The 15,909-nt window shown below is 53.6% G+C and overlaps 1 protein-coding gene and 1 long non-coding RNA gene across 5 annotated transcripts in view; one reads left to right on the top strand and one right to left on the bottom strand.

Moving 5' to 3' along the window:
* Positions 1–15,909, bottom strand: part of LOC110257769 (uncharacterized) — a 103,439-nt gene that overhangs the window by 13,850 nt on the left and 73,680 nt on the right. The window contains exon 3 of one of the 4 annotated variants that reach the window (XR_014834748.1): positions 6,474–9,294. The exons of the other annotated variants lie outside the window; for them this stretch is intronic. This is a non-coding gene — a long non-coding RNA (uncharacterized LOC110257769). Of the gene's footprint in view, positions 1–6,473; positions 9,295–15,909 lie in introns of those variants that run through there. 4 annotated transcript variants of the gene reach the window in all.
* Positions 1,839–8,379, top strand: HMGB3 (high mobility group box 3). The gene is given in 6 exon segments (XM_005657943.4): positions 1,839–1,910; positions 4,108–4,262; positions 4,517–4,656; positions 4,992–5,166; positions 5,515–5,654; positions 5,656–8,379. Coding segments are annotated over 5 exon segments (729 nt in total). The 5' UTR covers positions 1,839–1,910; positions 4,108–4,112; the 3' UTR covers positions 5,780–8,379.

Raw genomic sequence — 15,909 nt, forward strand, 5'->3', positions numbered from 1 at the left:
TGGCTTTCAAGCTGCTGCCTCCGGGAATGCCCTGGGCGTGCCCCGGTGTGAGTGTGTACATGTGCTGCTTGGGACTTCGCTGTGCTTGTGCGTGTGTGCCTCACCATCCACTCAGGGGCCCACCAAGTAGTGCCTGGTGGCCTTTGAGACTGGCCACCCTGCTTCCCACAACTTGGTGCCGGCCAACTGCTAACGGCAGTTTCCCACTATGGCCAGGACCTCAGGCAGTGGCTGGACCGGGAGGAGACTCCAGTTCCCCTTGAGACCCCCCCACCCACCTCTCATTTCTAGCCTAGAACAGCCTGACTGCACTGGGAGGCTAGGGCACCCAACAGAGGGGAGGTACTGGTCACACGTGGAGGCCCTGCTCCTCTCTGGGAAGGACAGAAACAGAAGAGGAGGGAGCGGCTTGGGCAGGTTGGACCCTGAGAACCTGGTTGGAGAAGAAGCTGGAGCTGTCTGCCCTTCGAAGAGACCTGACATGCCAAGGAAATATCTGAAGGGTGAGGGATTGAAATGTGTGTAGGATGGTGACCCCACGGCTCAGAGATAGCCCCAGATGGAGAAGAGAGCCCAAAAGGGAGGTGGTAAGCTCACGATGAGTGGAGTGTATGTGAGCTGAAGGTAGGCAGCCGCTCGGCTGGCTCTAACAGGACAGGTGTTTAGACCGGGGAGCCTTAACAAGTCTGCACTCCTGGGAGTCTGTAAGCCGGAGACCCGGGAAAGTGACTTGATACTGTAGCTCTTGTCAAAAGCAACAGTATCTTTGCCCTTTAGTCACAATCGGATCCCTATTGAGAGCCCCGCAGTGCCAGCTGCTGGGGCTCAGGCTTGCCCAGGAGGTTCAAACATCCCTTAGAGGTGATACTGCTCCCGCCCCCACCCTCCCACACTTTGAAAAGCGTTGCCCCCCCCCCCCCCCGCAGAGTGACTTGCTCATGGCCATACCACCCAGTGACAAAGCCAAGGCCGAGTCAAATCCCCTTCACTCGTTCCCAGAACTTTTATTCTTCAACAGGGTGTGTGTCCGAAGAGCAAAGGGAACGCGGGCCTGAAGTGAAGCAGTGAAGAGGGGACTCCCTGCCCGTAAAACTACCACTTCTCACGATTTCTCTTCTTTCGCCAAACTCTTTTTCCTCCTCTAGCCCACCTAGCTCGCTGTTTCTGCAGTTACGGCACAAATTGACTTTCCGGCAATTAGTGGAAAGGGCCTAGTCGAGCACGATCCGCGGGAGCAGAGTCAGGTCCTTTCGGGGCGGGGGCAGCGGGGTGAGAATGCCAAAACCCCCGAGGTCTCAGTGAGCTAGTAGCCGCCTTCCGCCTAGCATACAAGAGCGAGCTGCCGCCAGGCCCCTGCGGCGGAGTCACGGCGGAACTCGGCAGAGGTGGAGGACCGTCGACCCTCGCGGTTGGTCCCCGGAGGCGTCCCGGGGCAAGGGGGCTGCCTGGGGGCCAGGGGTCGGGGGTGGGGGCGCACAGGCCGCGGCGCAGAGGGAACAGAGGGCGGCGCAGCCGGGCTCGACCTCGCCCTCCAAACATCAGAGGCTGAGGCCGCTGGGAATGGCGGGGCCAGCTCTACTAAGTCCTTTGAGATCCCAGGTCGGTTCGAAGAAGGGGGTGCGGGGGGAGGTGGGAAAGCGAGATTATTATTATTCCTCTGTTTTGCCTCGGAAGCCAGCACCGGCGGGTCGTTCTGTTTGAATGAATGATCCTAGCGGCTGCGCCCAATGGGCGCCCGCGCCTGCTTAATATTCATGAGGCCCGCAGCCAATGGCCGGGCGAGGAGGCTGTTTTAAACGGCGGAGCCCGCTGGCCAATCAGGCGGCTCTCGTGAAGGCAGCTAGCGCGAGGCTGTGGAGCGCTGAGCCGCGCGTCGTGCCCTGCGCTGCCCAGACTAGCGAACAATACAGGTACGTTTCGCACCGCCCGCCTGCCCGCCCGCCCGGCCGCTGCCGCCGCCGCCGCCGCCGCCGCCGCCGCGACCGCACAACTTTCCGGCTCGCGCCGCCGCGAGCGCGCTCCGCTGCCGCCGCCCCCTGCCTCTGCTCCCCGCGCCCTTCCCGCCCCCTTCGCCTTCCCTCTCGCTAGGTGCGGGAAGGCAGAAGCAATTCAGGTGTTTCAACTTTTCTGTGCTTCAACCCGAGCTCCCCGCTGTCGGGGCTGGGCTCCCTCGGCGGAGCCACCCTCGGCCGACGCCCCCCGGGGCAGCGGCCCGGGGACCCCGGCCCCCTGAAGCCAGATGTTCGGGCAGCTGCGGCGGCAGCGGCAGCGGCGGCCCGAGCCGAGGGGCGGCTGCGGCTCGGGCGGCGCGCGTCCCGGCGCCGGGCGGCGGCCTTGGGAAGGGGGCCGGCGCTCCCCGGCCCGGGACGCGCTCCGCGGGGGGCGGCCAGCCGCTGCCTGCCGGGGGCTGCGGCGCAGGCAAACTTCGCTCCCGGGCGCGGCGGGCGCCGCGCGGACCCGCGGGCTGCACTGCTGCTTCTGCATTAACATGGCCGTCGCGGGAGCGCCCGGCGGCCCGGGGGGGAGGGCGCGGGCCGGCCGCCCCCCGCTCGTCGCCTGCCCGCCGGGCACCGCCGCCGCCGCCGCCGCGAACATGGCTGGCGCGGTGCTGGGCTCCGGCGAGCGGAGGGCGGCCGGGCGGGCGAGGGCTCCTGGGCGGGCTCCGGCCTCGGCCCCGGCGCCCGCGGCCTGGGGCCGGCGGCTTGGAGGGCCGGGGGCGCCGCCGCGGGCCCCGGCGCGGCCGAGCGTCATGGCCGCACGGGCGCCTTTGTTATCCCGAGGAGTGCGCCCCGCGCCGGCGGGGGGGGGTGAGGTCCGGCCCGCGGCCCCCGCAGCCCCGGGCGGGGTGGGGCGGGGTGGGGGCTGGCGAGCGGGCGGCGGCGGCGGCGGCGGCGGCGGTGGCGGTGGCGGCGGGGCCCGGACCGCTTTGTTCGCCGCCGCCGCCGCCCGCGCCGGCCGCGCGCGGATCAGCCATTTTAGCGAGCGGGGCTCGGAGGCACGGCGGGCGCCACGGTCGCCGCCGCCGCGCTGCCCGCCCGGCTCCGCGCCCCCGGCGCGCCGCTGCCGCCGCCGCCCCCGGCCCCGCTGGCCCCCCGGGGGTGGCAGCGGCGGATTTCAGGGGCACTTTCTTTCATCAGGAAGCTTTTGACAAAATGGAAGGTGAATTATGTGTGTCCGGGTGACCCGGCACGGGGCCGAGCCCGGCCGCCCGCGCCAGCCTCGGGCTCCCCCGCGACTCGTCCCGCCGCACCGGCGCAGCCGCTGCGGGGCCCTAAGGCAGCCCCTCTGTCGGTCCCTGCGAAGGGGAGCGCTTTAGTTTTGCATGGTGACCTTGGGTGTGGGAAAAGGAAAAGATGGCGGGAAGCAGGGGGGGTGGGACAGGGACGATGACACGCCACAGCTGCATTTTTATTTGGAAACTTTGGAGAAAGTATTCCTGGCTGGACATGCGTTCCGCTTTACCGATGAGCAAGACTGGCCCTTTTGGTGTCCCCTCCCCCTTTAGGTAATGATGAAGTGACAGGTTTGAACTCATCGCACAGGGGAGAGCTGCTCACTTGCCAGATCACCCTTCTCCTAAAAGCCATTTTCTAAGCTAGAAGGCATCAGCAGTAGTGAAATTTCAAATGTCCCCTATTTAGAGTTCTCCTGCTTTGATCTTGTGTTTGGCAGTGGTGACAGTATTTTTGTCTCTGGCGTAGGAATAAAACAGATGACCAGTGCGCCTTAAGCTGTTGGTTTTCCAAGCTCCTGCACCTCTTACGAATGTGTCCTCCCCGTGCCCTTCCCACCCTGTGATTGTAGTTTCCAAATCGTCTTCGTTCTGAATGTAGCTCTGAGCCACCCCACTTGGGTTGGTTCCATTCGCAGAACTTGATCGCTCTCAGAGAAGTAACTTGCCAACCAGCGCACTTCATGCTGGTCAAAAGTTAAATGACAAGCGACAGGGAAACTGATTTCCTCCCTGCTCTGCCTCCAGCTGCCAGGGGCGTCAGGCGTGGGGTGGGGGGTGGGGTGGGGGGCTCTTCCTCGCTGGCAGCCTCTGGTATATCTTGTGTGGATTCATCCCGTTTGTTTTTCTTTGTCTCTCTTTCTTCCGCCCATCAGTCAAGATGGCTAAAGGTGATCCCAAGAAACCAAAGGGCAAGATGTCTGCTTATGCCTTCTTTGTGCAGACATGCAGGGAGGAACACAAGAAGAAAAACCCCGAGGTCCCTGTCAATTTTGCCGAATTTTCCAAGAAGTGCTCTGAGAGGTGGAAGGTATTTTTCTCTTGTATCTTTCAAGCTAGTCCCTTCCCTGGATCTCGGGCTCTGGTGATTCACCTTCAGTGCAGCCCCAGGAGGCTGTTTTCTTCCTCTTTGCTCAGACGCATCTTGCCTCTCTTTAGAATTTGTGTGTGTGTGTGTGCGCGTGTGTGTGTGCGTGTGCGCGCTCTTATTTTGAAGCCTCTACAGGGTAGAAGGCCTCCACCCGCTTTTGCAAGTGGTTAGAGCAGCTGTCCTGTTCTTTGCAGACCATGTCTGGGAAGGAGAAGTCTAAATTTGATGAAATGGCCAAGGCAGATAAGGTGCGCTATGATCGGGAAATGAAGGATTACGGGCCAGCTAAGGGAGGCAAGAAGAAGAAGGACCCTAATGCCCCCAAGAGGCCACCGTAAGTGACTCTAGGATTCAGGAGAACAGTTAAGAGCTTTCCTTCTTGTTTTAAAAGACACTTTCCCTCACAAATGTGGAGGTACCTCTGCAAAACATCCTGTGCTTTGAGCTTTAAAACGCAGGGCCGCGGGGTCCAGGGTTGTGGCTGTTTGTGAGCTGCGCCTGGGCTGCTGGCCTGTTCTCTACCCTCTTCCCAGCAGCATGTACTTCTGGAGCCATGGGGCGCGAGTTTGGGTGTTTTCGGGGGGACATGGGATTTCCACTGCAGCTCCCGTTCTCGGGGGTGGGGGTGGGGGGCTTCCTCGTCTAATTCATACATTTTTCTCCCCCAAGGTCTGGATTTTTCCTCTTCTGCTCAGAATTCCGCCCCAAGATCAAGTCTACCAACCCTGGCATCTCCATCGGAGACGTGGCCAAGAAGCTGGGTGAGATGTGGAATAACTTAAGTGACAGCGAGAAGCAGCCGTACATCAATAAGGCGGCGAAGCTGAAGGAGAAGTATGAGAAGGTGAGGGGACAGGAGCCTGCCCCCCCCCCCGCCCCCAGACGGGCCGGGGTCCCCGGGAGCCGCCCTGGCCGGGCCGGGCTGGGCCTGGCCGTCAGCCTGGTGCGCTGACAGGTCCTTGTGGTTGGGACGCCTGGGGGCAGAGGATTGGATCGCGCTCTTGACGGGACTTCAAGGGCCCTCAGGCGCCCATCCCCGGGGCAGTTGGAATGGCCGAGAACCCCCTTTGAATCTGGCAACAGACATCTTGGGAGAGCAGCCCCACCTCGCGGCCCTGTTTTCTTGCTCTGAGGCGGGGACAGCTTTCGCTTGTCCCCTGGGCTCACCGGGAACGTGTCCCTGTTCTTGCAGGATGTCGCGGACTATAAGTCCAAGGGGAAGTTCGACGGCGCCAAGGGGCCTGCCAAAGTCGCCCGGAAAAAGGTCGAAGAGGACGACGAGGATGAGGACGACGACGACGACGACGAGGAGGAGGAGGAGGAGGAGGATGAATAAAGAAACTGTTGCTCTGTCTCCTTGTGAATACCTTAGAGTAGGGAGCGCCGCGGTGGGCACGCCTCTTAGCCGAGCCGTGTCTCTTGCCCTCGTTAGGTTGAATTACCCACTTGGCTCATGATCCTAGCGTAGTCTCAGAGTGCTCTAGAGCTTGTCAGTGGTTTACATGAAGTGGCCATGGGTGTCTGGAGCACCCAGAACCTGTATCAAAGTTGTACATATTTCCAAACATTTTTAAAACGAAAAGGCTCTCGTGTTCTCCTCACTCTGTGCACTTTGCTGTTGGTGTGACAAGGCATTTAAAGATGTTTCTGGCATTTTTTTTTTTTTCTTTTAATTTGTCAGGTGGTGTTCACTCTATGGTTATTGGCTAGAATCCCGAGTTCTCAACTGTACATACCTATCGTTTGTAAAAAGAACAAAGCAACCGAGACACACTCTTGATGCTCCTTGCTTGGCGCGGAGGCCGTGGGGGAGGTGCCTTTCCGAGGGGCCGTAGCTCAGGGCGTGCACTGAGGCTGGACCTGGGGACACTGCAGTGGGCATCCATTTAGCTTCAGGTTGTCTTGTTTTTGTATATAGTGACATAGCATCCTGCTGCCATTCTTAGCTGTGGACAAGGGGGGGGGGTCAGCTGGCATGAGAAGTGTTTTGGATCTTTTTTTTTTTTTTTTTTTTTTTTTTAGTTGAAGTGCGGTTGTTTTGAACTGTTTGTTTTTTAAACAAACTGTAGAACTCTTCGTTGTCAGCAAAGAGCCACTGCATCAATGAAAGTTCATGAACCTTCTGTACGAAACACAATTTACCACGTTCTGTTTCTTTTTTCTTTCTTTTTTTTTTTTTTGTACGTTTAGAATGCTGAAATGTTTTGGAAGTTAAATAAACAGTATTACATTTTTACAATTGTTCTCTACGACAACAGTCTAAATTTCTGACTCACAGCAGTCTGAGCAGTAAGACAAGCCACTCCCTTGATTCGGTGACTCGCTTCCCAGCAAATCCGCTAACTTCTCTTTGACTTAACTGTAGCCAGCTTGCTGAGAGAGGACGGAGAGGAAGAGGGCTACTCGAAGCTACTGTGTGATTTTGTTTGTGTCTGAGAGGCATTAAGATGAAGTCTGAGCTGTTGAATGGAGGAGTGAGGGCCCAGGCGAGGTTTAGCAGCCTTAGGAGGTGCAGGAAGGTGGGTGTTGAGGATGGAACCTGACTACTGTGTGGGGGTCCCCCTGCCCCCGCCTACTGCAGGGCCAAATACATTGCCTAAAAGCAAAAGTTCCAGGCTTTTTTTTTTTTTCCCTTTCACCCCTGCTCCCTCCCCTCTGCCCCCACATGTCAACATTTGTTCTGCTCAAGGATCTCTGTCTCTGGACCTCCATGAGGGCTGCGTGGAGTGGGGAGCAGCATCCTTTTTTCCCCCAACTTCAAGAAGCCAAACAGGGCAAGGAAGATGACAGGGTTCCTGTGAAGGTGTCATTGTGGGGCACCCGGCTTTCCTCCCTCCCTCGGTGCATCCGTGCGTCCACCTGTGGTTTGACCTCATGCACGGGGAGGAACGTAAGATTTTTGCTAAAATGCTCTTAAAACCGAAGAAGCTTGGTTTATGCGGTTCGTTGCCGTTGCCCTTGGCAGAAGGGGTAGCGTTTTGTCTGGGTTGGGGGGCGGGGTGACGGCCGCAGTGGCAGGTGGTGATAGGAAACACCATTTGGAGGGCTCCCGCGGTGGAGCTGTTGCCACTAGGGGAAACTGTGTTGCCGGTGGGTGTTACTGTTGCCTGGTGTTGATCTGTGTAAGTTTGAGCCTGTGGAAGACTCAGGAGTGTTGTAATAACACGAAAGAGAAGTTTTCTCAAAATTCACTATTGAGAAGCTTGCATGTCTTCGGGCACTGTCGCCACCCTGCCAGGGTCGTGGTCGCTGGCCGGGTCTCTGATCAGTATTCATAGCCATTCCTTCCCACGTCACAACTGTTTGTTCTCAATGTGTTCTTCTAGTTCTAGAAAATGACCACTCATTTAAAACCCCTTGGTCCTGAGGTCTGCCCAAAGGCACTGGTTCCAGGAGTGCCCCTCCCCGTCTCAGCTGTGCCCTTGTCACTTCCCTCCAGCCGCTGGCATCGTAGGCTGAAGCCTCTGCCGCCTGACACACAACTTGCCAGGCCAAGAATCGGGCGCTGCGACCCACCTTGTCATGCAGGAGGGAAGCTCAACTCCTGGTCAGGAAGGAGCGATTTCTCGCCATGTGGTGCCCCTCTATCTGGCAGTAACTAGACCAGCCAAGTGCGGAAGGTCAAAGATTTAGGAGGGATCTTGGATTAAGCATTTAGTTGGAAAGAGACTCAACGCCACTGGGCCCATTAGCTAGAGACGCTGAGGTTTTCCACCCATGCCCCTTGCTCCTCTTAACGGTGTGATGCCTTGTAGCTTCTCTGCGATGGCTTTCGGCTGAGCCTGACTTCTGGGCCCACGGTGTGTGATCCTGCAACGCCAACCTGTTTATTATTTTTTAATCCAGAGGACAGTACCTGCCTTCTCCAAACACCTGTCTCCTAAGACCCTCACCCTGTTCTTGAATGATGCTTTTATCCTTTGGAAAAGAACAAGGCTGTGATGTAGCAACTATTGTCTGTGTCTCCTGTGTGTCTCTTGTCACAAATGTATTTGGGGACGTTGGATGCATTCATTTTCTGTAATAAAGTTTCTTAATCGGTCTTCCCAGAACGTCATCAGTGGGCTGTCTGCAATCTGTTTGAGGTACTGAACCTCCGTATTGGGTTGATTATAGTCAAGGTTTGAAAAGTACAAGCTTCACGGTATCGATCCGAACTAACAGCGGCAAGGTACCATCAGAGCAAGTGCTGAGGCCTCTGAGGCCCCTACCTAGACTAACCCTTCGGCCAGGGGCTAGACAGTTGGTTCTGGAGCCTTGTGCCAGGGTGCATATGCAATTTGCAGGATGCTAATGAGCTGCTGTTGATAAAGTGCCTGGGTACTTGTAATCAGCCAGCCCTGCCAACCAGGACTCCCCGAGGCCGGAGGCCGGGGCTCAGTTGGCGGGCAGAGCCAGGCTTAACAAGGAGTTTTGGATGAGAGCCACCGAGGCCACTTGCTGATCCCGGCCCCTGGCTTAGCTTCATGTGAAGCCCAAGCCTATTTGGGAGGGTGCGGTTGGTGGGCCAGCTGCAGTCTCAGGCTTCCCTTCCTGCTTCAGACACCCCCGCGCATCCCTTGTTTTGTATCTTGAGCATCCTTCTAAGATTTTAGCGAAGCTGAGACACCGTATTGACAAAATAAGGGAAACATCTCCGTAGATACATTAAAAGGCTTTGATACAATCCAATACCCTTTTGTAAGTAAAAATAAAACGCTCAGAAAATGTGGGCATAGAATGGAACGTCCTCAGCCAGATGGAGGAGAACGAGGAAAACACGCAGCTCAGGTCATACTCAGTGGATGACTGAAAGCTTTCTCCCAGATAGAGGAACAAGACAAACATGCCCACTTGGGCCACTTCTATTCATCATTGCGCTGGAAGTTCTAGCCAGGGTGATTGGGCAGGAAAAAGAAAAACCTCGGGACTGCAAACGAAGGAACAAAGCTGTGTGTATTTGCAGGTGACATGATCTTGTATGTAGGAAATCCTAAGGAATTTCCAAACAAAACCGTCAGAACAAATAAATGAGTTCAGCAGAGTTATAGGACACAAGATCAATATACAAAAATCGGCTGTATTTCTTTTTTCTTTTTAGGGCCATACCTGCAGCACATGGACGTTCCCAGGCTAGGGGTCCAATCAGAGCTGCAGCTGCTGGCCTATGCCACAGTCAGAGCAACCCCAGATCCTTAACCCACTGAGCGAGGCCAGGGATCAAACCTGCATCCTCACGGACGCTAGTTGGGTTCTTAACCCGCTGAGGCACAATGGGAACTCCTGTTGCATCTCTCTATATTAGCAATGTGAAAAGAAAGCTAACAATTCCATTTATAAGTGCATCAAAAAAGAAATAGTAATAAACTTAACAAAAGTGTTAAATGTACATGTGGAGAACTATAAACCATCGTTGAAAGCCACTAAGTACCTCAAGAAATGAAAAGCCGTGCCGTGCTCATAGGTTGGCTGACAATATTGCTCAGATGGCAAAACTTCTGAAATGGAGGCATAGATTCAATGTAATCCCTATCAGAACCCCAGCTTTGTAGATTCAAGGGACCCAATCTTAAAAAAGAACAAAGTTGGACGACAGGTTTCCTGAATTCAAAACTTACTACAAAGCTGCAGGGATCACACGACAATAGGGTAAATGGCATGGGAGTCCAGAAGCATCCTTGTATAGCTATAGCCAACTGACTTTCAACAAGGGTACTGATTTGATGGGAGGAGTAGTATTTTAAGCAAATGGTGTTGGGACAACCAGGTATTCACATGCAGAGAAATGTTGACGCACAACTCACACCACATACAGAAAATTGAAAATGGATCAAAGACCATATCAAACAATATCAGGGAAGCGAAAAGAGAACCTACAGAACAGGAGAAAATATTTACAAAATCATACCTCAGATAAGAATCGAGTAGCCAACACACATTAAGAACTGTTAGGACTCAATAACCAAAGGACAACCAAATTAAAATGCGGGCAAGAGATCCGAATAGACATTTCTCCAAATAAGATGGCCAAGTGACGGGGAAGTGCAAAAGCTAAACCACGAGTGACACCACTTAACTCCCACTAGCCTGCATATCATCATCACACAAAAATATCGAGTATTGGGAGGATGTGGGGACATCGGAACCCTGGCACCTTGCTGGTGGGAAGGTAAAATGGTGCAGTGTGGACACAGTCTCTGACCCGGCGATTCCTTCCATCCCTCGCTATACACCCAACAAATCGAAAACAGGTGTTCAAATACTAGTCTCTGGATGTTTAGGGCAGCATTATTCATAATAGTGAAAAAGTGAGAACAATCCAAACGCCGTCGAGTAAGGCGTGGGAAGGGAATGTGGTCTAGCCGTACGATGCAATGTTATTGAGCCATAAAAAGGAACGAAGTGCTGACACAGGTACCACACGGATGGACCTTGAAAACACTGTGGGAAGGGAAGAGGCCGGTCACAAAAGGCCGCGAAAAAATTGTATGCATCCATGTATATGAAATGCCCAGAATAGGCAAATCCCTAGAGACAGGAAGTGGATTAGTGCTTGTCAGGACCTAGGGGCTTCTGGGGGCAAATGAGGATTGAGGGCTAAGAGGTAGGAGGGTTTATTTTTTGGGGCCGTGCCCATGGCATGCTGAAGTTCCCCAGCCAGGGGTCAAATCTGTGCAGTGACAACACCAGATCCTTAGCCTGCTGAGCTCCCAGGGAACTCCAGGAGGATTCTTTTCAGAGAAAGGAAAATGCGCTAACATTAGACAGCAGTGATGGTTGTAGGACTCTGTGACTATTGTAAAAAGGGTCAGATTTCAATGGGCCGTGCGGTGGTGGAAAGACGGTTTTGCATTTGAGAGCCTGGGGAACCGGGTTCTCCTTATGGACACGGCTGGTTCTGGTTCGGGGGAGCGATGCTGATGGAGGCCCGAGTCTCCTATGCGGGCAGAGCAGCCTGGAATGGGGACGCCGCCTTTAGGAAGCCAAGCAGCGTCGGGCCTGGTTAGTACTTGGATGGGAGAAGCCTGGCTGTGCAGGGGCAGAGTGGGGGGCGCGTGGGATGAGGAGCAGAATCCGAGTGGGGTTTTCGTTTGCTGCTGCTGTTATTTTTAAGATACAGGCGAGACACAGGGTGCGATCCCCTGAGCACCGGACCTGTAGATCCAATTGTGTCTGACAAACTACTTGGATGACCCACAGGCACCTTGAACTCCATGTGTTCAAACCTAGGCTCTTCGTCTTCTCCCCAGTCTGTCTTTCACCCCAGCCTGCAGTCTGGAACTCCCAGGCTCCTTTCCTCCCCCTCTGCAGGCAATCCACTCCCGAATCCTGCCAGCCGTATTTCCTAAAATATCTTGGATGCACTCCTCCCCTCATTCATGCTGGTGTAGGTTGCAGATGTGGCTTGGATCCTGTGTTGCTGTGACTGTGGTGTAGGCCAACAGCTGCTGCTCTGATTGGACCCCTAGACTGGGAACTTCCATATGCTGCGGGTGCGACCTTAAGAAAGCAATAGAACATGATGGAAGATAATAGGAGAAAAAGAGTGTGTGTGTGTGTGTGTGTGTGTGTGTGTGTGTGTGTGTGTGAGACTGGGTCACTTTGCTGTAAAGCAGAAACTGACATAATGTAAATCAACTATAATAAAAAATTTAAAAAGTATTTTGAACTTTCCTAGGGTCAAGGGTGAGCATTGAAGATTTTTTTGGGTTTTATTTTTAACTAGTGATTTCTAGTTACTTCTTAGACTCTCCTATACTGTGGTTATCGTCTTTACTTTTTAAAAATTTGTCTTTTAAATTTTTTTGGCCACGCCCATGGCATGTGGAAGTTTCCCTGGGCAGGGATCGAACCTGTGCCATGGCAGCGACCCAAGCCACAGCAGTGACAAAGCAGATCCTTAACCCACTGAGCCACCAGGGAACTCGGAAGACTTTTCATCTGTTGGTGTTTGGGGTGTGGGGGGTGGTGACGTGATCAGATATGCCTTGTAGGTGAACTATGAGGGCATCTACGAGGGGCATTGATTAGAAGACATGGGGAGTGGCACGAGTGGAAGCAACCCTCGATTCCTAGTGACTTGACGCAGTGGATGGGGCCCGTGGCACTGATGCTCTGGTCCAGTCAGATCTGGCAGGCAGCACTCCATATTGTGACTCAGGGATCTGGGCTCCTTCCATTTGGTGCTGAGCCATCTTCCATCCACGACCTCTGTGTCACTGCAGAATAGACTTTATTTTTTTTGGCCACACCCGAGGCAGGTAGAAGTTCCCAGGCGAGGGGTCAAAGCTGTGCCACAGCAGCGACCCGAACCACAGCAGTAATTATACCGGATCCTGAACCCCCTGTGCCACCCGGGAACTCCTTTTTTTAAAAAGTCAATTAAAAAAATTTTTTTTGGAGAATAGGTTTTAGAATGAGGCCCGGAAGTGGCATTGCTTCACTTTCACCCACATTCCATGACCCCCAACTGAGCTGCAAGGGCAGATGGGGGATGCAGTTATCCCACGCGCCCAGGGGGAAAATGAACCTGTGAACACATATAGCTTTTTCCAGGGTGGTCGTGGGAGTCCGCCAGCGTGAGAGGCACTGGGGTGTGTACACAGTGGTGGCCACGGGGGCAGAAAAGGGTAGTTGGATTCAAGGGATCCTTTGGCTCGGGGGCACTTGGTGGGGGCTGGGTGTGGGTGATGAGGCAAAGGCGGGTGTTGAGAATGAGCCTGTTTGTCTCACTTGGGGTGCGGGCGGGATGGCAGAGTCCTTCGACGACAGGGTCCCTGAGGAGAAGCCGGTTTGAGAGGGAATCGTCTCAGGGCTTAGCAGCCTTCAAAAAGGGTAACGGGTCCAAGGTCGCACTTTCCCACAAGGGAGCATCTGGGACTTGGAAACACAGACCGTTCACGCTGTCAGCCTCACTCCTTCCCTCTCAGGACCAGGCTGGAATTTGCATTTTGCAGGCTTTTTGGGGTTTGTTTGTTTCCCCCATCAGTTTCCCTCCAGGGAAATTTCCAGCTCCGACACCCTGGTAAGGATCTGTCGGCTCCGGTAAGATCTCACCAGAGTGTCGGAGCTGGAAATTTCCCTGGAGGGCAACGAGATCCCTTTGCGCTAGAAGAGGGCTTCCCTTCCCACACTCAGACTTTCAAATCTGGTTCTAAACTAGGAGCATTTGAGGAAAAGCTCAAAGACCCTTCCTGCTGTTAGCCGCAGGCCACAGTTGGTTTTTCCTCAATCCACATAGGAAATATGAGCTGCACATTTTCCTGGGCTGTGTATTTTTGTTCCGAGCCTGTGGTGGGTTTTTGTTTTAACAGGCTGTTGGATGCACGTTTGACAGCTCCCATTGCAAGATGTATAGAACATATGATGCTCCTTGTCCTCTGTCCAAAACCTCAGTCATTTACATGAAAAAGGGCTCATATTTCAGTGATGAAACATTAACAGAAGGCTGAAATATGTCACTTAGAAATATTGGGCTAGCCGCGATTTTTTTTTTCAACCCTCTTGTGCCGGAGCTGCTTTTAACTTCGCTACTGAGAAACTCTCTTCTGCATATGTTTAATTTATCAAATGAAAGCAGCTGATTGAGGAGCATCATCCCTGAAGTTTCTACCTCGATTTAGATATTGAAGATCATTCCCAAACCAAGAGGCGGCTCGGGATTGTAGAGGGAACATCAAATACACAGCGCGGCGTCTGGACAGGGGGAAGGGTACAAATGGGAATGTCCCTTCCTGGTGGGGCCCCCGCCTCCAGGAATGAGAAGGGCTGGGTTCGAGAGAGTCTAAGTGACTCAGGGGACACAGATAGTTGGTGGTGGAGCCAGGATTCAAGGTGATGACCGAGGACTCCAAAGTCTGGGCTGTGACCCACCCTGCCCAGAGGGAACACATGTGATGGGCCAAGCAGCCCACCAAGAGCTGAGGATATGGCAAGCATGGCACCAGAGCATGATGCTGGTCCTTGGCTGTTCAGAGCCGGCTGCAGAGTTAAGTACACAGGCCAGCAAAATCCAGTAGCTCTGCTGATAGACATCGGCAGGGGCCTTCCTGGGAATAAGGAGGAGGAGAGATTGGTACAGTGCTCAAATACGGAAGTCTTCCTGGAGGAGGAGATGCTTCGGCTGTTTCTGTCCATGGCAGAGGGGTTAAGCTAGGGAAGAGGGGTGAGCCGAGGGGATAGCAGACAGAAAAGCATAGAGGAGAAGCAGCTTGCTGAGTCCTGGGAATTTGCACGCAGTTTCCTGTAGTGAGAGGTGGCTTCGTTATTTATTGCTGTAGAACAAATCGCCCTAAATGCTAGTGGCTTAAAATATAACAACATCTATTATCTCCCAGCCCTTTGGGTCAGGAATCCAGACCACTTAGCTAGACCATGTGGTTCAAGGTCTTGGCCAGGGTTAGAGTCATCTCAAGTCTCGTCTGGAGGAGGATTGCTTCTAAGCGCACTCACATGGTTCTAGGGAGTGTTTAGTTTCTTGTCCTCTGTTGCTTGGGAGCTGACCTCAGTTCCTTGTCACATGGGCCTCCCCACAGGGCAGCTCACAACATGGCAGCTGGATCCATCCAGGGGATGCAAGAGCGAAGAGCCAGAGAGAGTGTAGGAGCAAGACGGAAACCACAGTTTCTTTGGAACCTAAGCTCAGAAGTGAAATCCCATCACTTTTGCCATATTCTGTTTCTTAGCAACGAGTTACTGGGCCCAGCCCCCACTCCCGGGGAGCAAATGACCCAGAGGTGTGACTACGAGGAGGTAGGATCATCGGAAAGAGTCAGAAAATTTCAGTTGTATTTAACTTTACCAAAAGGTACCATTCTATATGCATTTCCCCCCCCCTTTCTTTCCTTCTTTTTTGGCCTCTCCCTGGGCCTGTGGAAATTCCTGGGCCGGGGATCGAACCCATGCCACAGCAGCGACCCAAGCCACTGCAGTGACAATGCTGGATCTCCAACTCCTTGCGCTATAAGACAATTCCTCTATGTGCATTCTTTTAAGGCTTTTTTTCCCCCCCAGAAAATTACATCACAAGGATTCATGCATATTGTTTGTTGCTTTTGTCCATTCATTTTGACCACTGTATTCATTCCATCGTATGGGCATTGGAGTTGCCCGGGGCTGAGAAATGGGGGGGAGGAGGGGGAAAATGAGGAGTTACTGCTGATGGGCTTTGGGGGAGGGGTAATTACAGTTCTACGATTAGATATTAGCAGTAATGGTCGCACAACTCTACATAGGAAAACCCATCAAACCGTGGACTTTAAATGGGTGAATTGAATGGCATGTGCATTGTATCTCAATAAAGCTGGTACAAAAACTCTATGGCAATGAATTTGAAAATGTAGAGGAAAAAAACCTGATGGTTTCCTAGCAGAATATAAAATACCAACATCGACCCAAGCAAAACTTAAGGATGTAAATAATCATTCGCAGATTACAAAGGAAATGAAAGGTCTACCATTAAAAAATCAGAGGAGCCAGTCGTCACACGAAAAGATGTTCATGAGCTAAGAGGGAAAATGCACCTTAAAACCACAATGAGATAGCCCTGCAAGCCACCAGAATGGCTGACATAAAAAAGACACATACCCCCAAATGCTGGCAACAGACC

This window comes from Sus scrofa, chromosome X (genome assembly GCF_054392235.1).
Source record: "Sus scrofa isolate SSC_HxYL_T2T_F1_AM1 chromosome X, Sscrofa_HxYL_maternal_Yorkshire_Landrace_v2.0, whole genome shotgun sequence".
NCBI lineage: Eukaryota > Metazoa > Chordata > Mammalia > Artiodactyla > Suidae > Sus > Sus scrofa.